Source organism: Schistocerca nitens, chromosome 6, assembly GCF_023898315.1.
Source record: "Schistocerca nitens isolate TAMUIC-IGC-003100 chromosome 6, iqSchNite1.1, whole genome shotgun sequence".
NCBI classification, from domain to species: Eukaryota; Metazoa; Arthropoda; class Insecta; order Orthoptera; family Acrididae; genus Schistocerca; species Schistocerca nitens.
The window spans coordinates 631,241,751-631,267,769 of NC_064619.1; the positions used below are offsets into that span (position 1 = coordinate 631,241,751).

At 45.7% G+C, this 26,019-nt stretch overlaps 1 protein-coding gene across 2 annotated transcripts in view; it reads left to right on the forward strand.

Annotated features, from left to right (window-relative positions):
* Positions 1 to 26,019, forward strand: part of LOC126262817 (cytochrome P450 6k1-like) — a 197,334-nt gene that overhangs the window by 110,597 nt on the left and 60,718 nt on the right. Inside the window, exons 1-2 of one of the 2 annotated variants that reach the window (XM_049959662.1) lie at positions 1,472 to 1,604; positions 16,315 to 16,541. In XM_049959662.1, the coding sequence (XP_049815619.1) occupies positions 16,322 to 16,541 (220 nt within the window). In that variant the 5' untranslated portion in view covers positions 1,472 to 1,604; positions 16,315 to 16,321. Of the gene's footprint in view, positions 1 to 1,471; positions 1,605 to 16,314; positions 16,542 to 26,019 lie in introns of those variants that run through there. The other variant, XM_049959663.1, reaches the window with a different exon arrangement.

Genomic DNA, 26,019 nt, shown 5'->3' on the forward strand with positions numbered 1-26,019 from the left:
TTCTTCGATACGAATGTCTTCTTCCCTCCATGGATTTCCACTTGAACTGCCGAACCATGTCCGTAAAACTTGCACGCTGATCGAGCCTAATGGCAATAATTCTAGCAGCTTGCCTCTGAACTGCTTCGATGCCTTCTTTCAGTACGACCTGCTGCGGATCCCAAACACTCGAGTAGTACTCAAGAATAGGTCGTACTAGCGGTCGCACTAGCGGTCTCCTTTACGGGTGAAGCACACTTTCCTATAATTCTCCCAATAAACCGAAGTCGACCATTCGCTTCTCTATCACAGTCCTCACATACTGGTTCCGTTTCATATCGCTTTGCAACGTTAAGCCCAGATATTTAAACGAAGTGACTGTGTCAAGCAGGGCACTACTAATGCTGTATCAGAACATTACGGGTTTGTTTTTCCTATTCATCCGCATTAATTGACGTTTTTCTACGTTAAGAGTCAGCTCCCATTAATCACACTAACCAAACATTTTGACTAGACCGTCTTGGATCACTCAACATTTGCTTACATTCGACACCTTGCTGTACACCACAGCATCATCAGCGAACAACCGCAGGTTTCTGCTCACCCTGTCTGCCAGATCATTAATGTATATAGAGAATAGTAACGATCCTATTACACCACTGATGTTTCCCCTTTCTCAGATGAACACTCGCCGTCGACAACAACATACTGAGTTCCTAACGAATCATGGACCGTGGGAAAAGGAGAAAATCAATTTGGAAATTAATAAGAGTGGTAAGTTAAGAAATGATGAGGTTGTCCGCAGTATTGGTGAGGAGAAGAACACGTGGAGAACATTGACAAGAAGAAGCGACAGGATGACAGGAAGTGTGTTTAGATATCGGGAAATAACTTCCATTATACTTGAGGGAGTTGTAGGGGAAGGAAAAATGTAAAAAAAAGACAGTGATTCAATAAATCCAGGAAATAATTCAGAACATTGTGTGCAAATGTACTCTGAGATCAAGAGGTTGGCGCAGGAGACGAATTTGTGGCGGGCCGCTTCAACTCAAAAAAGTCAAGAAAACGAGGCATGTTTGTGTGCCTTATATTTCGTCTCGTTATGCTGGAGACATCATTAGAGACTCCGACACCAGTTTTAAACTTAAAAGAAGCTCAACACGCTGAACTGTTCGTACGTATCCGCGCAACCGTGACGTCTCCATAACGCCTGACATCGCATAGTCGCGTGTGCTACTGAGCTTATAGTGGGGAAGAGTTGGCGCTGTTCGCTATATTTACTACAAAAGCCAACATATTGTCGCTTGTGCAAACAGAATAAAATTAGCCTCATACCGATATTTCAGATACTTGCGGAGTATAGTAAGGCAATGTGTGCCCTGTAGTGAGTTGCTGTGTGAGTGACTGGCCCTCGGACTCTGTCTGGCCTTGAAGTGATGCGGCGCTTTTATCGCAGAGAGCGTCTGACACGTCACGACGAACGCCGCGCCCTCGCAGATTTAAATGCGGCTGCCGTGAGAAGGCAACACAGTCCCCTCTCGACAGCTGCGGCGCAGTTCATATCCCGGACACTGCATCCGTCATCGCCGGCCCTACAGCTGCCAGGCGCTGCTTGCTCGTTACAGGTCGGTGTGCGTCTGGCTACCAGCGCCCTTTGTAGGTCAACTGAAGAATGGCTTTGATCAATGAGATCATAATTTACTCATGGATATTATAATCGCAAACTAAAATGACACGCGGCGCGCTGTCTGATGGCAGCAACTGTAAATGGGAAATACCTTTACGGTCGCACCCACCAGCCATCACACCCACTGTCAACTTAGTTTGCGCGTATAGTATTAATGTCTTTATTTTCGAGCCGTAGGTAATAAATGGATTATCTTCTGTGGCAAGGCGTCATCATTGTAAACTGAGATAAATGAATGTGTTCTTAAAAGACAGGGCTAGACACTGTGTACATCTACATCTACATCTACATCTATACTCCGCGAGCCACCTTACGGTGTGTGGCGGAGGGTACTTATTGTACCACTATCTGATCCCCCCTTCCCTGTTCCATTCACGAATTGTGCGTGGGAAGAACGACTGCTTGTAAGTCTCCGTATTTGCTCTAATTTCTCGGATCTTTTCGTTGTGATCATTACGCGAGATATATGTGGGCGGTAGTAATATGTTGCCCATCTCTTCCCGGAATGTGCTCTCTCGTAATTTCGATAATAAACCTCTCCGTATTGCGTAACGCCTTTCTTGAAGTGTCCGCCACTGGAGCTTGTTCAGCATCTCCGTAACGCTCTCGCGCTGACTAAATGTCCCCATGACGAATCGCGCTGCTTTTCGCTGGATCATGTCTATCTCTTCTATTAATCCAACCTGGTAAGGGTCCCATACTGATGAGCAATACTCAAGAATCGGACGAACAAGCGTTTTGTAAGCTACTTCTTTCGTCGATGAGTCACATTTTCTTAGAATTCTTCCTATGAATCTCAACCTGGCGCCTGCTTTTCCCACTATTAGTTTTATGTGATCATTCCACTTCAGATCGCTCCGGATAGTAACTCCTAAGTATTTTACGGTCGTTACCGCTTCCAATGATTTACCACCTATGGCATAATCGTACTGGAATGGATTTCTGCCCCTATGTATGCGCATTATATTACATTTATCTACGTTTAGGGAAAGCTGCCAGCTGTCGCACCATTCATTAATCCTCTGCAGGTCTTCCTGGAGTACGTACGAGTCTTCTGATGTTGCTACTTTCTTGTAGACAACCGTGTCATCTGCAAATAGCCTCACGGAGCTACCGATGTTGTCAACTAAGTCATTTATGTATATTGTAAACAATAAAGGTCCTATCACGCTTCCTTGCGGTACTCCCGAAATTACCTCTACATCTGCAGATTTTGAACTGTTAAGAATGACATGTTGTGTTCTTTCTTCTAGGAAATCCTGAATCCAATCACAAACCTGGTCCGATATTCCGTAAGCTCGTATTTTTTTCACTAAACGTAAGTGCGGAACCGTATCAAATGCCTTCCTGAAGTCCAGGAATACGGCATCAATCTGCTCGCCAGTGTCTACGGCACTGTGAATTTCTTGGACAAATAGGGCGAGCTGAGTTTCACATGATCTCTGTTTGCGGAATCCATGTTGGTTATGATGAAGGAGATTTGTATTATCTAAGAACGTCATAATACGAGAACATAAAACATGTTCCATTATTCTACAACAGATTGACGTAAGCGAAATAGGCCTATAATTATTCGCATCTGATTTATGACCCTTCTTGAAAATGGGAACGACCTGCGCTTTCTTCCAGTCGCTAGGTACTTTACGTTCTTCCAGAGATCTACGATAAATTGCTGATAGAAAGGGGGCAAGTTCTTTAGCATAATCACTGTAGAATCTTACGGGTATCTCGTCTGGTCCGGATGCTTTTCCGCTACTAAGTGATAGCAGTTGTTTTTCAATTCCGATATCGTTTATTTCAATATTTTCCATTTTGGCGTCCGTGCGACGGCTGAAGTCAGGGACCGTGTTACGATTTTCCGCAGTGAAACAGTTTCGGAACACTGAATTCAGTATTTCTGCCTTTCTTCGGTCGTCCTCTGTTTCGGTGCCATCGTGGTCAACGAGTGACTGAATAGGGGATTTAGATCCGCTTACCGATTTTACATATGACCAAAACTTTTTAGGGTTCTTGTTTAGATTGTTTGCCAATGTTTTATGTTCGAATTCGTTGAATGCTTCTCTCATTGCTCTCTTTACGCTCTTTTTCGCTTCGTTCAGCTTTTCCTTATCAGCTATGATTCGACTACTCTTAAACCTATGATGAAGCTTTCTTTGTTTCCGTAGTACCTTCCGTACATGATTGTTATACCACGGTGGATCTTTCCCCTCGCTTTGGACCTTAGTCGGTACGAACTTATCTAAGGCGTACTGGACGATGTTTCTGAATTTTTTCCATTTTTGTTCCACATCCTCTTCCTCAGAAATGAACGTTTGATGGTGGTCACTCAGATATTCTGCGATTTGTGCCCTATCACTCTTGTTAAGCAAATATATTTTCCTTCCTTTCTTGGCATTTCTTATTACACTTGTAGTCATTGATGCAACCACTGACTTATGATCACTGATACCCTCTTCTACATTCACGGAGTCGAAAAGTTCCGGTCTATTTGTTGCTATGAGGTCTAAAACGTTAGCTTCACGAGTTGGTTCTCTAACTATCTGCTCGAAGTAATTCTCGGACAAGGCAGTCAGGATAATGTCACAAGAGTCTCTGTCCCTGGCTCCAGTTCTGATTGTGTGACTATCCCATTCTATACCTGGTAGATTGAAGTCTCCCCCTATTACAATAGTATGATCACGAAACTTCTTCACGACGTTCTGCAGGTTCTCTCTGAGGCGCTCAACTACTACGGTTGCTGATGCAGGTGGTCTATAGAAGCATCCGACTATCATATCTGACCCACCTTTGATACTTAACTTAACCCAGATTATTTCACATTTGCATTCGCTAATAACTTCACTGGATATTATTGAATTCTTTACTGCTATAAATACTCCTCCACCATTGGCGTTTATCCTATCCTTGCGGTATATATTCCATTCTGTGTCTAGGATTTCGTTACTGTTCACTTCCGGTTTTAACCAACTTTCCGTTCCTAATACTATATGCGCACTATTTCCTTCAATAAGCGATACTAATTCAGGAACCTTGCCCTGGATACTCCTGCAGTTTACCAATATTACGTTAACTTTTCCTGTTTTTGGTCTCTGAGGACGGACGTCCTTTATCAACGATGCTGATGTTCTCTCTGGTAAGCCGTCAGCTATTTTATCGTTTCGCCCAAGGGGGGGGGGGGGGTCCCTCTAACCTAAAAAACACTCGTGTGCACGCCACACGTACTCTGCTACCCTAGTAGCTGCTTCCGGTGTGTAGTGCACGCCTGACCTGTCTAGGGGGGCCCTACAGTTCTCCACCCAATAACGGAGGTCGATGAATTTGCAACCATTATAGTCGCAGAGTCGTCTGAGCCTCTGGTTTAGACCCTCCACACGGCTCCAAACCAGAGGACCGCGATCGACTCTGGGCACTATGCTGCAGATATTAAGCTCAGCTTGCACTCCGCGTGCGATGCTGGTTGTCTTCACCAAATCAGCCAGCCGCCGGAAGGAACCAAGGATGGCCTCAGAACCCAAGCGGCAGGCGTCATTCGTTCCGACATGTGCTACTATCTGCAGCCGGTCACACCCAGTGCGTTCAATAGCTGCCGGAAGGGCCTCCTCCACATTACGGACGAGACCCCCCGGCAAGCACACCGAGTGCACACTGGCATTCTTCCCCGACCTACCCGCTATTTTCCTGAGGGGCTCCATAACCCGCCTAACGTTGGAGCTCCCTATAACTAATAGGCCCGCCCTCTGTGACTGTCGGGACCTTGCCGGAGAATCGGCCACTGGCCCAACAGGCGAGGCATCCTGTGGTGGCTCGGAAACGATGTCATCACCACTAGGAAGCACCCCGTACCTGTTGGAAAGGGGTAAGGCAGCTGCCACGCGGCCAGATCCCACCTTCGCCTTTCGGCCAGGCACGCGCGAGCCCACCACTGTCCGCCATTCACCCTGGAGTGATGGCTGACCGGTAAGATGCTCACTGCCGGAAGACGCAGCGACATCAGGGGTTCCATGTGATTCCAGGGCCACCGAAGTAGGCATAGGTCTCACCACAGTTGCCCCAACGCCACTACGAGCCGACGCCTGCGCCTCGAGCTCGATGAGCCTAACAGACAAAGCCTCCACCTGCCCCCGAAGAGTGGCCAATTCTCCTTGCGTCCGCTCACAACAACCACAGTCCCTACACATGACTATGTTTACCCTACTCTATACGGTGACAAATTCCCAAGATAATCTTCTGATGAGCTACTCTGATAATCAAGAAACACTCACTGAAATACGAGACGCGAAAACTACGCTAGGTTTTCCCAGAAAAACTATTTAAAAGCTAAGCGCAGCAAATAAGTACAAAATAAATTTCTCTCCTAACGATCAAGAACTGTTAGTTTCTATGCAGAGCATAGTGGAAGGTCGTAAACAAAATGCAAAATAAACGCTTTATACAAACAGTACTCGCTGCTGCTGGTGCTCTCGCTCTGGCTGTCACAAGACAACTGCTGATTCAAGTGACTAGTGGCTAACGGCCGCGAAACAAACAAAAGACGGTTTTTGGGCGCTTTCTGTTCTAAACGATCAAGAAAACACTAAGAAATCTAACACGAAAACTACGTAAAGTTTTATCAAGAACTGTTAGTTACTATGCAGAGCAGATAAACACTAATAGAATCCCTTCCTTAGTGGAAGGTCGTAAACAAAATGCAAAATAAACGCTTTATACAAACAGTACTTGCTGCTGCTGGTGCTCTCGCTCTGGCTGTCACAAGACAACTGCTGATTCAAGTGACTAGTGGCTAACGGCCGCGAAACAAACAAAAGACGGTTTTTGGGCGCTTTCTGTTCTAAACGATCAAGAAAACACTAAGAAATCTAACACGAAAACTACGTAAAGTTTTATCAAGAACTGTTAGTTACTATGCAGAGCAGATAAACACTAATAGAATCCCTTCCTTAGTGGAAGGTCGTAAACAAAATGCAAAATAAACGCTTTATACAAACAGTACTCACTGCTGCTGGTGCTCTCGCTCTGGCTGTCACAAGACGATTTTTGTCGCTTGCATTAATTTAAATCATTTGTTCGTTCCAATTCATTCGATACTTATTTTCGTTCTTAGTCAGTTTGAGATATTTTGGAAGAATCTTTTTTCATTCTGAACAATTTTTACTTTTTGATTTTCGTTTGTAGATATGGATTTATCTGTTCCTATGGATATGGAAGACTTGAAGCAAGATCCATCAACTGCAGAACAGAATACAAATTTTACAGTTGTCGCTATTTTTCGTCTTCGCTAGCACTAATATTACTACGATATTTTGCAATCGATACTAGTAGTACCGAAGGCTAAAAGGCCGACGTACGGAAAATTAGTATCCCGTACTTCAGTTGACCTAGCAAAGACGCAAAGCGACGTACGTAACATTGACACCCTTTACCTCAGCTGAACGATGAAGGTAGTATCCTATATAGGTCAACTGAAGAACCGAATACAAATCTTATTTATGTCGCTTTTTTTTCGCCTGCGCCAGCGCTAGTACTAGTATCCTATTCTTCAGTTGACCTGTATAGTCCAACTGAGGTACGAGATACAAATTTTACGTATGTCGAGCTTTTCGCCTTCACGAACACGAGTATCCTATTCTTCAGTTGACCTGCTCAGGTCAACTGAAGTACGGGACCCAGAAGAAGGCCGCTGCAATCGTGGCCGAAACGTTGGTTTTTCTCCAGCAGCAGTAATTTTTACATTATGACGCGGTACCATACCCAGAAAACTTTTATGTCGACTGACTCTGGCCGCGGAAGCCTATGCAATTGTACGGGATATAATTTTACTATTGTAGGTTTTTTCGCTATCGTTAGTACTACAATGACGATTTTCAGTCGATACTATTAGTATAGAAGACGAAAACAATTTGTATCCCATATTTCAGTTGGCCTACATTGGTCAACTGCAGACTAGGATACTAGTGCTAGCGAAGGCGAAAATGTCGACCTACGTTTGATTTATATCCCTTGCTGCAGTTAACCTACACAGATTAGCTGAAGTTCAGGATACAACTCATATATGTCTACTGAGGTATTCCATGCTAACGTTACTTCTGTCCCTTTTTCCCCTTTCTTTTTTGCACTACTATCCCATTCTTCAGCTGAGCTAAATAGGATAACTGAAGAATAGGATTCTAGGACTCAAAGAACCGATGCACTTAATATATGTTCCAAATATGAATGTACATGATATATGCCCACCATCTGTATCTCTGTCCTGCATTTCTTTGTTTCTCAACATTCGTCTGTTAAATCTGTGCAACACATCATCTCTGGTAATTTCTGACATCATTGGTCGAAGCCGACAGGTTGTATCCTATTCTTCAGTAATAACCCCTGTGCGGTACATCTAGCATGTCAGTATTTAACACAAGTGCTTCCACTTTCATTCTATGTTCTCACTACAATAAAAGTCGTCAACGTCGAGGCGTAAGGCAGTTGTTTCTTATGGAACGTAATCAGAGAGAGAAACACGTGCTTGACCTGGTCTTCTCAGGTAATGAGACATCACTCCACCTGAAATATTAATTTCCAACAGTTGGTGTCTAGTCTGCAATAGAAAACTTTCTGGTAGTAACAGCATTGCTCTGTCGTGTGAATTCATGTGGGACATGCCTCTAGGCACTATGTGACTTAACTTCTGAGGTCATCAGTCTCCTAGACTTAGAAGTACTTAAACCTAACTAACCTACGGACATAATCACACACGTCCATGCCCGAGGCAGGATTCGAACCTGCGACCGTAGAAGCAGCGCGGTTCCGGACTTAAGCTCCTAGAACCGCTCGGCCACAGCGGCCGGCTCATGTGGGACTCCTTGGGATAATCGTTATGAAGTAAGGATCCACAAATATAGCGAACTGGCATCTTAAATGTACGGTGTTATGCTTAGGTGCAGAACCACCTTTTTAGAAAACCTGTGAGGCGAGGTTACCGTCATGGTGGTGGCTTTGTACGCCACCATCTCGAAGGTAAGGGCTAATTTTCAAACAGAAAGGGCGCCATGTAACATGTCAATTCAGATATACACTCCTGGAAATGGAAAAAAGAACACATTGACACCGGTGTGTCAGACCCACCATACTTGCTCCGGACACTGCGAGAGGGCTGTACAAGCAATGATCACACGCACGGCACGGCGGACACACCAGGAACCGCGGTGTTGGCCGTCGAATGGCGCTAGCTGCGCAGCATTTGTGCACCGCCGCCGTCAGTGTCAGCCAGTTTGCCGTGGCATACGGAGCTCCATCGCAGTCTTTAACACTGGTAGCATGCCGCGACAGCGTGGACGTGAACCGTATGTGCAGTTGACGGACTTTGAGCGAGGGCGTATAGTGGGCATGCGGGAGGCCGGGTGGACGTACCGCCGAATTGCTCAACACGTGGGGCGTGAGGTCTCCACAGTACATCGATGTTGTCGCCAGTGGTCGGCGGAAGGTGCACGTGCCCGTCGACCTGGGACCGGACCGCAGCGACGCACGGATGCACGCCAAGACCGTAGGATCCTACGCAGTGCCGTAGGGGACCGCACCGCCACTTCCCAGCAAATTAGGGACACTGTTGCTCCTGGGGTATCGGCGAGGACCATTCGCAACCGTATCCATGAAGCTGGGCTACGGTCCCGCACACAGTTAGGCCGTCTTCCGCTCACGCCCCAACATCGTGCTGCCCGCCTCCAGTGGTGTCGCGACAGGCGTGAATGGAGGGACGAATGGAGACGTGTCGTCTTCAGCGATGAGAGTCGCTTCTGCCTTGGTGCCAATGATGGTCGTATGCGTGTTTGGCGCCGTGCAGGTGAGCGCCACAATCAGGACTGCATACGACCGAGGCACACAGGGCCAACACCCGGCATTATGGTGTGGGGAGCGATCTCCTACACTGGCCGTACACCACTGGTGATCGTCGAGAGGACACTGAATAGTGCACGGTACATCCAAACCGTCATCGAACCCATCGTTCTACCATTCCTAGACCGGCAAGAGAACTTGCTGTTCCAACAGGACAATGCACGTCCGCATGTATCCCGTGCCACCCAACGTGCTCTAGAAGGTGTAAGTCAAGTACCCTGGCCAGCAAGATCTCCGGATCTGTCCCCCATTGAGCATGTTTGGGACTGGATGAAGCGTCGTGTCACGCGGTCTGCACGTCCAGCACGAACGCTGGTCCAACTGAGGCGCCAGGTGGAAATGGCATGGCAAGCCGTTCCACAGGACTACATCCAGGATCTCTACGATCGTCTCCATGGGAGAATAGCAGCCTGCATTGCTGCGAAATGTGGATATACACTGTACTAGTGCCGACATTGTGCATGCTCTGTTGCCTGTGTCTATGTGCCTGTGGTTCTGTCAGTGTGATCATGTGATGTATCTGACCCCAGGAATGTGTCAATAAAGTTTCCCCTTCCTGGGACAATGAATTCACGGTGTTCTTATTTCAATTTCCAGGAGTGTAGAATTACACGAGACAATAAAAGGTGTCTCTCATCAGGGCACAGTTTCATTCATCTTCGAGTTGTTATCCGCTTAACACATTCCTCGCCACTTTAGCCAAGTTTCCTGCAAGAGGGGGCCAGTACGGCGCTCTGGACTCTCGTTGAATTGTCCAAGACGACGGCTGATGAGGCTTCATCCGTAGCCGCTTCCGATCGTCCCAGCTTTCCACGTGTCTCTGCCAGTTTCACGATGCGTCGCGTCAAGTTTTCACCATGGCAGTGTGAGTATGTGGTCGGCCTGTGAAGTTGGCACTGTTCGAAATCCTCTGAGATAACACGGGCTCTCTTCTGTCCTGATACGTGTATCGTCTCAGTGCATAAGGCTTGTGTGAACGCCACTAACTTTCACGTCACCTCTAACGAAAGAAATATCAGTCACAATTCTAGAATGACTAAAGCCATGCTCAAATCGTGTTACTGGCCACATTTCCCATATGTCACATGACCCCCTTTCCATGAAAAATTACGAGTTGCATCAAAGATGGCTGATTCCAAAACGGACGCCATGTCTGAAACATAACCGTACAGATTTTCCCCCTCTCCGTCTCATACTCATTAACTTTAAATTTCTGTTCATCCACATATTTTTGTTCTAAAGGAGTAATTCCACAGCTGATGGCCAGCCATTAATTGCGTGTCTACTCTGCATCCAGTCACGAATAACGTCGTCCACGATAAACATGACAGTTTTCGAGAAGGTTTTGTACGTTTCTCACAGACAGCTTCGTACCATTGACAAGAGACCTATGTAGCACCGAATTCCTATATTTGCTGCGGTCCACAAATTGTGCGATGGTAGCACTGTGGCGATACACGTGGAATGCCATCGCATGCCTATTTCTGAATCGAGCCTTAAGCAACTGCAGTTATTTAGCGTAACATAACTAACCGAACACGTATATACAGTCTAATGTTCCGGCTTATAAAAGCTGGTAGGTGCACATCAGTATGGCTAAAACAGCGAACACTCTTACAATCATGTATACATATTTCGTGACGCCTTTCAGATAACATCAGCAGGAAGAACATTTCATGCACTATCAGCAGTATTCACCAGATAGGCCTTTGCGCCGTGGTTCTCTTTATCACGCTTATCATGTGCGGATTCCTCGCCCACTTTGATATCGCCTGCTGTGTAGATGTGCATGTGAGAGAGTCTGTAGTTTTCGACTTACTGATGATGGCTCATCATGCTTGGTATGTGAGGGACAATGCGACACGGAAGGGCTACCAGTTCTATTCTAACTTTTATTCCAATGACGTTTAGCAGAATGACAAAAAAATCCTCAAATGTGTGTGAAATTTTATGACACTTAACTGCTATGGTCATCAGTCCCTAAGCTTGCACACTACTTAACCTAAATTATCCTGAGGACAAACACACACATCCATGCCCGAGGGAGGACTCGAACCTCCGCCGGGACCAGCAGCATAGTCCACGACTGCAGCGCTTAGACCGCTCGGCTAATTCCGCGCGGCTGCAGAATGACATATTTCACTATTTTTAGTTACCTTATTATGTTTCACTTTTACATATCACGCTTCTTCGGTCAGTTTTCACAGTGTGTTTTGAAATTATGAGTAAATACTTACAGACACACGAGCAAAATTAAAAGTTCCCACCATATTATTTAAACGGAGGTAACATCAAAAGCAGCTTTCTTTTATCTAGGTCAAGCAAATATTGATCTACGGAACAACTTTATTTATGTGGTATTTTCAATTACTCATTTCGTGTGTGTTTCGGTAAACCGTAATTTAGTGGAGTAATACAAATCTTTGTTTGAATTGTTAATGGCCAATATTTTACCAACAATCTGCTCCCCCGTTTTCGTAGCGAAGAAACAGGTGGCTGAATTTAAGTGAGACCCTTCATAGTTTGGAGATAGTCCAAGTGCAGGACGTACAAATAATAGAAATTCAGGTGAAAACCGGAGAGGAAATGCGCAACATTTTAATGGCCAGTAGACAGTCAAGGGTGTATTAAACATATGAAACTGAAGAAACAGAACAAATTTCGCGGTGCATTCTGCACCTAAATCTACCTGTGCAAAAGAATTGTGCCGAATGAGTGATGTTTCTGTTGAATGCTAACCACAAGGAAATGCGAGAAGGAATGTCTCAGCGTCGTGTGCACTGTTTTAAAAGGAATACCACAAATTTTGAGCAACTATACTTTTAGCTGAATGTGACCTGAGCTCCCAAAAAAAGCACTGCACACAAGGCGGTGGTCGGCCGTTAGAAAGCAGGAAAAAATCAATTTGGGCAACAGGAAGGTAATGGCCGTTGTTTTGCTGAATTGGAAAGAAGATCTTATACAGTTCAAAGAGAAAACAGTAACTGTCGAATACTTTGAAGCATAATAGACGAACGGAAAGACAGATGAGGTCTGGTTTAGAAAAGAACAAATGGTCGTTTTCAAAAGTGCTGCTCAGCTGGAAATACGATGCACTTGAATAACAACGTCGTGTGATGTCCACACAGTTCCAGTAGATATAGAACGTAGCGAGTTCTGCCTTATCCAGTGTAAAAGAAATTTGCGGATGAGAACGCTTTAAGTCCTAGTTGCAGTGTGTACAATCTGTTCGTTTTTACAAAATACACTAAGGCGAGGGCTGTCTTTCATTCATTTACAAAAACAATGAAAGAACAAAACGTATTGTACATATCGTGTTATTGTATCTCAAGATATTCTCCTTTAAAAAATGTACCCTTTTGCATGCGCTCAAACGAAATCTGTAAAGTGCGTTCCCCACTAATGTTGGTACTTCACAGGATTGCAGGAACTGATATAATTAAGATTGTAAATTTTTGTAGACATGTTCGACACGTCTATCAGCATTATGCTAAGACAACTGAAGTCCTTTTTGCAGAAGACATAAGCGCAGATTTATCTTCGTAAACATCGAACAAAGAGTGAGCGGTACTAATCATTGCTTCTTTAACTACTTCCCCGTCACTGAAAGGTTTATTCCCTTTTAGTTAAAGCTTGACAGACCCTTAAGAAGCCATTATCATGTTACTATTTTGCTTAGGTGTAAGCTTAGGGACTGATGACCTCAGCACTTAAGTCCCATAAGATTTCACACACATTCGAACATTTGAAATTTAATATCGGAAATTGTCGGAACAGAAATTTGCTTACGAAGGGCGCCAGGAGATCTAACAGAAGCGATTTGGGTGGCTTACGTAAGCTCCGCGGGACGAACTCATTTTTTATCTGCACATCTGTACATAGTAAAAAATACGAGTTGATATATATATATATATATATATATATATATATATATATATATATATATATATATATATACAGGGTGAGTCACCTAACGTTACCGCTGGATATATTTCGTAAACCACATCAAATACTGACGAACCGATTCCACAGACCGAACGTGAGGAGAGGGGCTAGTGTAATTGTTTAATACAAACCATACAAAAATGCACGGAAGTATGTTTTTTAACACAAACCTACGTTTTTTTAAATGGAACCACGTTAGTTTTGTTAGCACATCTGAACATATAAACAAATACGTAATCAGTGCCGTTTGTTGCATTGTAAAATGTTAATTACATCCGGAGATATTGTAACCTAAAGTTGACGCTTGAAACCTCCGACGTTCAGTTGCGTTTCACATTCGGTGAGCAGCATCTGCAGGGACATGTTTACGATGACGACCGTGTTTACGAGTGTGGCTGTAGTGCACTGTTGTGATTTGGTCTAGCTGTCGCAGTGTCCGCATGTAGCGCTTGCTGCTGTTGTTATTCTGCATTCGTCTCCGCACGCAGACCAACTGTAGTACACCGTGTTACCAGACGTCTGTGATAGTTTAGTGTTGTAGGAACTGTGACCATGGTGTATTCGAACTCTGAAAAGGCGGAGATGATACTCATCTATGGCGAGTGTCGACGAAATGCAGCTGAAGCCTGCAGGGTGTATGCAGAACAGTACCCGGACAGAGAGCATCCAACGTGCCGCACATTGCAAAACATCTACCGCCAACAGTATGCTACAGGTATGGTCGTAGCACGCAAACGGATCCGTAACAGGCCCGTCACAGGAGAAGCAGGTGCAGTTGGTGTGTTAGCTGCTGTTGCCATGAACTCACACATGAGTACACGGGACATTGCGAGAGCCGGTGGACTGGGTCAAAGTAGTGTCATGCGCATACTGTATCGTCACCGCTTTCACCCGTTTCATGTGTCGCTACTTCAGCAATTACGTGGTGATGACTTTAATCATCGAGTGCAATTCTGTCAATGGGCATTAACAGAGAATGCGTTGCGGTTCTACCTGTTTACCGATGAAGCGGGTTTCACAAACCACGGGGCAGTGAACCTACGGAACATGCATTACTGGTCCGTGGACAATCCTCGCTGGCTCAGACAGGTAGAGCGACAGCGACCGTGGACTGTAAATGTATGGTGCGGAATCATTGGCGACCACCTCATTGGTCCTCTCTTCATTGCAGGGGCCCAAACAGCTGCAACATACATCGCGTTTCTACAGAATGATCCGCCAACGTTGCTCGAAAATGTCCCACTGGAAACGCATCGACGTATGTGGTATCGGCATGATGGTGCACCTGCACATTCCGCAATTAACACTAGGCTGACCCTTGACAGGATGTTCGACGGGCGTTTCATCGGACGTGGGGGACGCATAAATTGGCCAGCCCGTTCTCCTGATCTTACACCTCTGGACTTCTTTCTGTGGGGTACGTTAAAGGAGAATGTGTACCGTGATATGCCTAAAACCACAGAAGATATGAAACAACGTATTGTGGCAGCCTGCGGCGACATTACACCAGATGTACTGCGGCGTGTACGATATTCATTACTCCAGAGATTGCAATTGTGTGCAGCAAATGATGGCCACCACATTGAACATCTATTGGCCTGCCAAGTCGGGACACACTCTATTCCACTCCGTAATTGAAAACGGAAACCATGTGTGTACGTGTACCTCACCTCTCATGGTAATGTACATGTGCGTCAGTGAAAAAGACCAATAAAAAGGTGTTAGCATGTGGACGTAATGTGCTGTTCCAGTCTCTTCTGTACCTAAGGTCCATCACCGTTACTTTTGGATCCCTACGTAATTCGGTGCTCTCCGATACACACGATCGAACAGCGGAGGAGTGGTACTCAATCGTCAACTTTAGATTACAATATCTCCGGATGTAATTAACATTTAACAATGCAACAAACGGCACTGATTACGTATTTGTTTATATGTTCAGATGTGCTAACAAAACTAACGGGGTTACATTTAAAAAAACGTAGGTTTGTGTAAAAAAACATACTTCCGTGCATTTTTGTATGGTTTGTATTAAACAATTACACTAGCCCCTCTCTTCACGTTCGGTCTGTGGAATCGATTCGTCATTATTTGATGGGGTTTACGAAATATATCCAGCGGTAATGTTAGGTGACTCACCCCGTATATATATATATGTGTGTGTGTGTGTGTGTGTGTGTGTATTTTGTAATCAACAATGTAGTAGAGAATGACATACACTTTAAATGACAAAAATGTCAGTGCTTACAAGTATATAGACAGAAAACACATTGCTGCCATATGTCCGCACCTAGACACAATACCTAACGAATGATATACCACACCTCAAAATTAGAGCGAATTAGATAAGACATGTCATATTTGGATTCAGCAGCCACAAAATAACCTTAAAATGTCGAAATATAGCAGGTAAGGTAAATAAAAGTCATTTGGTGACCAATGCAATCGACTGGCTTACAAACAGAATTCTGTTCATGAAGGATGACGCCATTTTTCGTAGGAAAATCCAGTGTAACCATTGGAATAAGTAGTCGTTTTCACGCGAGCCTCGAGAATGAAGCAGTTTCGCAGGAGGCGGTTCAGCTTGGAACACACGGAGAGTTGATTTTTGTTTATTTTCCTGCTTGCGAGAGTATATCCGTAGATTCGGGTGATTCAGCTTTGTTGTGAGCATGTCATTAGGTGTGAATCATAGTTAAGACAATCTATAGACGGGGTTGAAATTAAAGATTAAATCTCTTTTACTGGTAACAGGTTTCCATATCCATTTGAGCTTTTCCTGGCATTCCACCGGATGCTGACGCCGTTTCCCTATTTCCTTTTTCCAGACTGCAGATGGCGCTGCTCCTGGACTCGTGGATCGCCGAGTTGGTCGTCGTCTTATCGGCGGCCGTGCTCGCACTCTACTTGTGGTTCTCCAGTGCCTATAGTTACTGGAAGCGCAAGGGGGTGCCGTACGCCGAACCTACCGCCCCGTTTGGAAACTTCCGGAGAACCTTTCTAGGCCAGGAACCTGTCGGTGTGACACTGATGAAGATACACAACCAACTGCCAAGTAAGAAATTTTAAACTGTCGTCAATGATTAGGAAACATACATTATTAATTAAGTGAATCTGTCCTGCAAGCTGTAATGATGTAAAAATGTTCTGTGCGTTTGTAACACACCATTTTCTCGCCGCGCCTGTGACTTCGTCCCGTGGCTGTAGCAGCCAGCATTCTGGTGTCTAGGATAATGAGGCCCTCTGCAGCCTGAAAGCAATGGGTAAGTCTGTACCTGATACTCCTCAGTGGGTTGCGGGGAGGGCTCCGGATCAAGCTCAAGAGCGAGTGACTTTCCCAGGATGGGAGGCGTCCGTAGCACCTGACGGCAACTGCAGTTAGACCGGTATTACACTATCAAATTTCTTTGTCCAATATCTTTGTCAAATATCTTTGTCAAAGAAATTTGATGGTGTAATAGGGAACTTTGTCAAATGTCGTCAAATATTTGATCAAATCTAGGGCATCGCTGTATATTTGATCAAAGAAGTCGCTTGTCTTCTGTTCACTGTAATGTGACATGTTACCACGTGGAGCACTAGCATCGCTGCAGCGTTTATAAACATTGCCGGTAAATACAATTGGTTATACCGACAACTACAAAATTAATAGAGATGTATAAAGCTGATGAGGCGCTTTGCAACGTGAGGCACCCCGAATGCAAAAATAGATTAAGAAGATTGGAGACCTAACCTAGCCCTCTCCTGTAGCAAGAAATCGGAGTGTTACAGTGGGCCTGTCTTCTGCAAATATAGCAGTTACAAAATGGCTCTGAGCACTATGGGACTTAACTGCTGTGGTCATTAGTCCCCTAGAACTTAGAACTAGTTAAACCTAACTGAGTACATCACACACATCCATGCCCGAGGCAGGATTCGAACCTGCGGCCGTAGCGGTCTCGCAGTTCCAGACTGTTGCGCCTAGAACCGCTCAGCCACCCCGCCCGGCAACAGTTCTTAAGTGAGTATTGTGCTTTGTGATATGAGGATACACTTCACTGAGCACATACTGAAATGTATGCTCATCCATTCTTAAGTATTTTAAATATACGACTTGACGTCCTCCATTATAAGCTCACGTAACAAGGTTTGTTGAACGCTTTTATCGTGTCGTCGTAAAAAAAATGGTTCAAATGGCTCTGAGCACTATGGGACTTAACATGTGTGGTCATCAGTTCAAAATGGTTCAAATGGCTCTGAGCACTATGGGACTCAACTGCTGTGGTCATTAGTCCCCTAGAACTTAGAACTACTTAAACCTAACTAACCTAATGACATCACACACACCCATGCCCGAGGCAGGATTCGAACCTGCGACCGTAGCAGCAGCGCGGCTCCGGACTGGAGCGCCTAGAACCGCACGGCCACCGCGGCCGGCTTGTGGTCATCGGTCCCCTAGAACTTAGAACTACTTAAACCTAACTAACGTAAGGACATCACACACATCCATGCCCGAGGCAGGATTAGAACCTGCGGCCGTAGCATGTCGTCGTAAAACCCAGTGCTTCACCCAGGTACGTTTCCTTTTTTTTCCCGCTGCTCTTCCGCATGTGCACACAGTACAATTGTGGTACATGCAACTGCTGTTGACAACAAGTTGTTGTTGTCAGCTGTCTTGAACTTTGACGAAAAATATGATGACAGTGTAATACCCCTTTTTAGCGCCACGCCAAAGATCTTTCTCAAATATATTTGACGAATATTTGATTACATCTTTCATCAAATCTTTGACAAAGAAATTTGGTAGTGTAATACCGGCCTTAGCGTCAGCAGGAAACATGCAATGATAAAGCCATAATTCTGTTTTGGCTGTAAGGACTAAATGTCAGTACTCTCTAACACAAAAAACAGCACATCAAGAAGGAATTACCTCAATGGGACTGAAATCTTACGATAATGATGGAAGCTGAAGAAACCACGCTCGGGACGCAAACCCAGGTCTTCTTGCTTACTAGGCAGAAATGCTAAGCATTACACCACCGCAGCACTACAGTCAACATCGCTGTACAAACTATCCAAGTCGTATGCCCTCCCCAACACAAACTTCAATTCATATCTCCAGCTTATTGTCCCCCTACACTGATATGAATTGAAGTTTGTGTTGTGAAGGGCACGGAAGTTCGTACAGCGGTGTTGACTGTATTGCTGTAATGGTCAGAATTTCTGTTTCGTAAGACGGCAGGCTCATATTCGAGTCCTGGTTGTAGCATGAATTTTAAATCATTTCTTCAGCTTCCATCATTGTCTTAGATAAAGGTGATACTTAAATGTCTCTGGGAAAATATAATTATAAGGTCAATAAGGGATGTTATGTACATATACAAAGAAATGATTACAATTTCAGAAAACTGGATTATTTATCCGAGAGAAAGAGCTTCAGAAACTCAGCAACTGACTAATCCATTGGTCCACCTCTGGTTCTTATGCAAGTTGGTATTCGGCTTGGCATTGATTGGTAAATTTGTTGGATGCCCTTCTGAGGGATATCGTACCAAATGCTGCCCAGCTGGCGCGTTAGGTCGTCAATGTCCCGAGGTGGTTCGATAGCCCTGCCCATAAGCCTAAAAACGCTCTCAGCAGAGTATAGATCCGACGACCTTATTATTCAAGGTAGGGTTTGATAAGCACTAATACAAGCAGTAGAGACTCTCTCGCGCGTGTCAGCGAGTATTATCTTGCTTAAACGTGTGCTCAGGATGGCTTGCCATTAAGGACAACCAAACGAGGCATGGAATATCGTCGACGTAACGCTGTGCTCTATGCTGGTTGCAGATGACAGCCAGCACCTGCTATGAAATGAAGTGGCACCCCAGACCATCACTCCAGTTTGCTGAACTGTAACGCGGACGACTGGTACCCCACCGCTGTCTGGGGCGTCTCCAGACGTCTTTACTGGTGATTGGGCATCAGTTCGATGTGGGATTTATCGATGAAGACACTTGTACTGCCGTCAATGACATTCCAGGCCAAAGACGTGTCTGGGGACGCCCCGCGTAGTGATGGGACACCAACCTGACTGTCGCCCACCATTCATCCCGACAGCCCGGAGTGACAGAATACCAAACTGGCTGTCGCCCACCATTCATCCTGACAGCCCGGAGTGACAGAATACCAACCTGACTGTCGCCCGCCATTCATCCCGACAACCTGGAGAGATAGAATACCAACCTGACTGTCGCCCGCCATTCATCCTGACAGCCTGGAGTGATAGAATACCAACCTGACTGTCGCCCGCAATTCATCCCGACGGCCCGGAGTGACAGACTACCAACCTGACTGTCGCCCGCCATTCATCCCGACAGCCTGGAGTGATAGAATACCAACCTGACTGTCGCCCGCAATTCATCCCGACGGCCCGGAGTGACAGACTACCAACCTGACTGTCGCCCACCATCCATCCCGACAGCCCGGAGTGACAGAATACCAACCTGACTGTCGCCCACCATTCATCCCGACAGCCCGGAGTGATAGAATACCAACCTGACTGTCGCCCGCCATTCATCCCAACAGCCCGGAGTGACAGAATACCAACCTGACTGTCGCCTGCCATTCATCCCGACAGCCCGGAGTGACAGAATACCAACCTGACTGTCGCCCACCATTCATCCCGACAGCCCGGAGTGATAGAATACCAACCTGACTGTCGCCCGCCATTCATCCCAACAGCCCGGAGTGATGGCCTGGGGTACCATTTCTATTCATAGCAGGACCCCTTTGGTTTTCATCTGTGGCCCGCTTAGAGCGCAGCGATACGTCGTCTATACTTGACACCTCGTTTTGTTGCCCTTCATGGCAAGCCCCTCTGGACTTGCATTTCAGCTAGATAATGCATTCCCACACGCGGCGAGAGTTTCTACTACTTGTCTTTGTGGCTGCCAAACTCTACATTGGCCAGCAAAGTAGGTCGATCTGTTCCCAATTGAGAGCGTTTCGAGCATTATGTGCAGGACCTTCCAACGATCTCGGGAGTTTGACGCTCTAACGCGCCAGTTGGACAGAATATGGCATTACATATGTAATGATGACATCCAACAACTCTGTCAACGAATGCCAAGCTGAATAACCGTTTGTATTAGGGCCAGAAGTGGACCAACGCGTTATTATGGATTCTTTAATTTGCGAAGCTCTTTCTCTTCAATAAATCATCCAGTATTTCCGAAATTGCAAACATTTGTTTGTCTGTACATGTACATTACATATACCGATTTACGTGCCATTGGGAATAATTCCGTCGTCGTGTGACATTTTTTTTTTGCCTCACTGTGTAATTTTAGGGAGCTGTTTCGAACGCTGTCTGCAGAAGGTGCTGTTATGGTGTGTATTTCGAAAGTCGGCAGTTAGTGGCAAAGAAAAGTTGACAAGTCCCCATTGTGCGGGCCTGAGGACCGGAACAGTCGTTTGCACGTCTTATAGGCGAGGCCGGCAGTTTAGTGGCCGCACTCATTATCGGTAACAATTGGCTGGATAGATGGCCGTAGGGCCACTAGCTAGCAGAAGTTATCGTTCACGAAGGAGACTGCACTTGGCGTAGTCTAATAGAACATAGTAAATTCGTTTCTTCCCGGTGTAAACTTGAAGCGCTGTGTTTCTGTCTTTATCTTTTCTGGCTTTAGACCGTTGTCTGATACTGCTTGCGGAGGAGATACTCTACATGATCAAAAGTATGAAAATGACTTACAAGTTCGTGGCGCCCTCCATCGGTAATGCTCGAATCAATATTGTGTTGATGACTGCTTCCACTCTCGCAGCCATACGTCCATCCAGGTGCTGGACGGTCTCTTGGGGAATGGCAGCCCATTCTTCACGGAATGCTGCACTGAGGAGAGGTATAGATGTCGGTCGGTGAGGCCTGCCACGAAGTCGGCGTTCCAAAACAGCGCAAAGGTGTTCTATACGATTCAGGTCAGGACTCTGAGTAGGCCAGTCCATTACAGGGATGTTATTGTCGTGTAACCACTCCGCTACAGGCAGTGCATGTGCTGAAAGATTCAATCGCCATTCCAAAATCGCTCTTGAACAGCTGGAAGCAAGGTGCTTAAAACATCAGTGTAGGCCTGTACTTTGATATTGCCAAGCAAAACAATAAGGGTGCAATCCCCCTCCATGAAAAACACGACCACCCAATAATACCACCGCCTCCGAATTTTACTTTTGGGACTACACACGTTGAAAGATGACGTTCACCGGTCATTCGCTACAACCACACCGTGCCATCGGATCGACACATTGTGTACCGTGATTCGTCACTCCACACAACGTTTATCCACTGTCCAATGTTTACGCTCCATACAACAAGCGGGGCGTCGTTTGGCATTTACCGGCGTAGTGAGTAGCTTATGAGCAGCCGCTCGACCGTGAAATCCAAGTTTTCTCACCGCCCGCCTACCTGTCATAGTACTTACGGTGGATCCTGATGCAGTTTGGAATTCCTGTGTGATGGTCTGGATATATGTCTCCCTATTAGACATTACGACCCTCTTCAACTGTCGGCGGTCTCTGTCAGTCAACAGACGAGGTCGGCCTGTACGCTTTTCTGCTGAACGTGTCCCTTCACGTTTCCACTTCACTATCAAATCGGAAACAGTGGACCTATGGATGTTCAGGAGTGTGGAAATCTCGCTTACAAACGTATGACACAAGTGACACCCAATCACCTGACCACTTTCGAAGTCCGTGAGTTCCGCGGAGCGTCGCATTCTGCTCTCTCACTATGTCTAATAACTATTAAAGTCGCTGATATGGAGTACCTGGCAGTAGATGGCAGCACAATGCACCCAGATATGAAAAACGTATGTTTTTGGGGGTGTCCGGATACTTTTGATCACATAGTGTATCACTAAGATCGGGCAGAAACCAGTTTGAAACGGGGTAGTGGCTGCTTTCGGCGCTCGTTTTCCAATCTAGTGGTCAGAAATGATCATCTATTGAGAGCTGCCGTCAACTTGTCTCCATCTTGCAGTACAGGTGTCAAGGAGCTATACCTCTGGAAGACGACGGATTCGCTCCATCCCATCGGCGTGATGAAGAAGGTGTTGGGATTCATCAGACCATACAACGCTCTGCCACTGCGTCAATGTCCAGTGGCGATGGTCACGAACCCATTCCAGTCGTAGCTGCCAATGTCGTGATGTTAAAATTGGCGCTTACATGGATCGTCGACTGCGGAGGCCCATCATTAGGAGTGTTGACTGCGCTGTGTGTTCAGAAACGTACTTTTCCCAGCACTGAAGTCTGATGGCAGCTCCGCCACAGTTCGCCGCCTGTTCTATTTTACCAGTCTATCCCAAAACGTCTGAACGTGGTTTCATCTTCGTTTCACCACGTATTGAAGAGAATCACCACAGAACTCCTCGAACACCATGCAAGTCGTGCAGTTTCGGAAACACTCGTGCCGAGCCTCCGGGCCATCACAATCTGCCCTCGGTCAAACTCAGGTAGATCGCGCGCCTTCCCCATCCTACACGCGGACAGCACGCTCACTAATACTACATTCACCGTGCGTGTGTCTGACTAACAGTCATTCCTCGCCAGGTGACTCTGCTATCGCCTGGACGGGTTTACATCGGTAGTAGGTCAGGCGTCATGATGTTCTGGTCCATCAGTGTATTTCGGAAGTGAAACTAACTATGAAAAATGCAATTGGCAGTGATGTACCTACAGTATGCCAGGGGCTCACACAGTGGGCTGGAATGCATAATTCGTAAAGATCAACCAACACCACTTTCAACACAATGTATGATCTTTTAAATGGTACACGTATGTTTCTTTCTACAGAGATGAAAACCTGAGGTGTATTTTGTAGTGTCACCGCCAGACACCACACTTGCTAGGTGGTAGTCTTTAAATCGGCCGCGGTCCGTTAGTATACGTCGGACCCGCGTGTCTCCACTATCAGTGATTGCAGACCGAGCGCCGCCACACGGCAGGTCTAGTCCAGAGAGACTCCCTAGCACTCGCCCCAGTTGTACAGCCGACTTTGCTAGCGATGGTTCACTGTCTAGATACGCTCTCATTTGCAGAGACGACACTTTAGCATAGCCTTCAGCTACGTCATTTGCTACGACCTAGCAAGGCGCCATATTCAGTTACTATGAATGTATTCTGAACAGATAATACTGTGAATCATGTACCGTCAGCGAGCGACGTTCATCGTTAATGGATTAAAGTTAAGTATCAAGCTAATTACGTCCGCTTTCTGAATTCTAATTCCTTGTCATGTTCCAGACCTCACGTCAGTATAGTTCTTCCCTCCTCACGCTAGCCTGCTTGAGCTAAAACGCGTGCATTTCGGCCTCCACTCGTAACACGGTGTTGGCTCTTCTGCTAACACAAAATATTTAGTGATGGCAGACTTGGTTTTAACTGTTATAAATCTTATACGTGGTGGCAACGGCACCGCAATTTCTGCCGTAATACGCACAGCAAGAGTTGGCTGCACTGTTCTGCAGTCTGCTCTCAGGGGCTCACAAAATGGGGAGCAATGTACAGACCATAAAAGTGAACAAACGCCACTTTCAATACAGTGCTACGTTTATGTAAATGGCACATGTACGTTTTTTCTACACAAATGAAAACTAGATGTATAATTTATTGATGAGACATGGTTCTTATTAGTGGAATACTGCCCACATATACATCAAGGTTGTGCATGACATCTAGCATGGAAAACGCGATTACAAATAACGGGTAACGTCACGTCCGGTGAACCTGCGTCACCTCGACAGATGTTCGAAAAGCCTGCCATTTGCATCGGTACAGTTGTGGAGACGGTGAACATGTGAGCTTTGCACAGATTGTAGTGTTTCCACAGATATTCACGTACACGCAGCGGTAACACTTTGTTGCGTAACCTCTTTTGGCGATGGAGGTTCGTGGTACACACACCTTTTCACTGCGCTCCGGAGATGGAGGTCTAACGGCGTCACGTAGGTGGGCCAGGCTGGCCAACTCAAAAACCTCCCCGTCCTATCCATCTGTATGGAAACATTACGGCCACAACTTTCCTGGAAACATGTGGGTAGCGTGCTGGGCATACATCGTGCTGGAACCACACTGATAGGAGCGGTTCCAAGCACACGTCCTTCATGAGAGGGGCTTGAGTGTCTCGCAGATATGATGCATATCGGCGTCTGGTTAATGTCCGCTGATAGGAAAAGGGACCCACAGCGGTGGGCAAATTATTGTGGTAAAGCTGCGTTCGGTACAGTACCGCACTGTCGCCTGATAAACAAAGTAAGAGGCTACGGAATATCAGACCAGGTGTGTGGCTGGACTGAAGAGTTTTTAGCAAACAGAACAGAGCATGTTGTTCTCAATGGAGGGACGTCTATAGACGTTAAAGAAACGTCTGGCGTGCCACAGCGGACTGTTACGGGACAATTGCTTTTCACAATATATATAAATGACCTAGTAGATAGTGTCGGAAGTTCCATGCGGCTTTTCGCGGATGATGCTGTAGTATACAGAGAAGTTGCAGCATTAGAAAATTGCAGCGAAATGCAGGAAGATCTGCAGCGGATAGGCACTTGGTGCAGGGAGTGGCAACTGACCCTTAACATAGACAAATGTAATCTATTGCGAATACATAGAAGGAAAGATACTTTATTGTATGATTATATGATAGCGGAACAAACACTGTTAGCAGTTACTTCTGTAAAATATCTGGGAGTATGCGTACGGAACGATTTGAAGTGGAATGAGCATATAAAATTAATTGTTGGTAAGGCGGGTGCCAGGTTGAGATTCATTGGGAGAGTCGTAGAAAATGTAGTCCATCAACAAAGGAGGTCGCTTACAAAACACTCGTTCGACCTATACTTGAGTATTGCTCATCAGTGTGGGATCCGTACCAGTTCGGGTTGACAGAGGAAGTAGAGAAGATCCAAAGAAGAGCGGCGCGTTTCGTCACAGGGTTATTTGGTAAGCGTGATAACGTTACAGAGATGTTTAGCAAACTCAAGTGGCAGACTCTGCAAGAGAGGCGCTCTGCATCGTGGTGTAGCTTGCTGTACAGGTTTCGAGAGGGTGTGTTTCTGGATGAGGTATCGAGTATATTGCTTCCCCCTACTTATACCTCCCGAGGAGATCACGAATGTAAAATTAGAGAGATTCGAGCGCGCACGGAGGCTTTCCGGCAGTCGTTCTTCCCGTGAACCATTCGCGACCGGAACAGGAAAGGGAGGTAATGACAGTGGTACTGAAAGTGCCCTCCGCCACACACCGCTGGGTGGCTTGCGGAGTATAAATGTAGATGTAGATGTAGATGAAAGCCAAATTTTTACTGAAAATTAAGTTAAATGTATAGCAGTTTACAATTGTTTTAACAGCTTGTATGCATCCGTTTAGCTTTTATTAATATCCCTGCTCTTTTAGTCACACTTTCTAATAGATTTTACAGCTGTTTTGAATATGTAGCTCATGTAACTACGTTTTGTCTCGAGAATTCAATCAAACCGTCCTTTACTGTGACCTTCCGTATTCTTATTTTCTTCTTA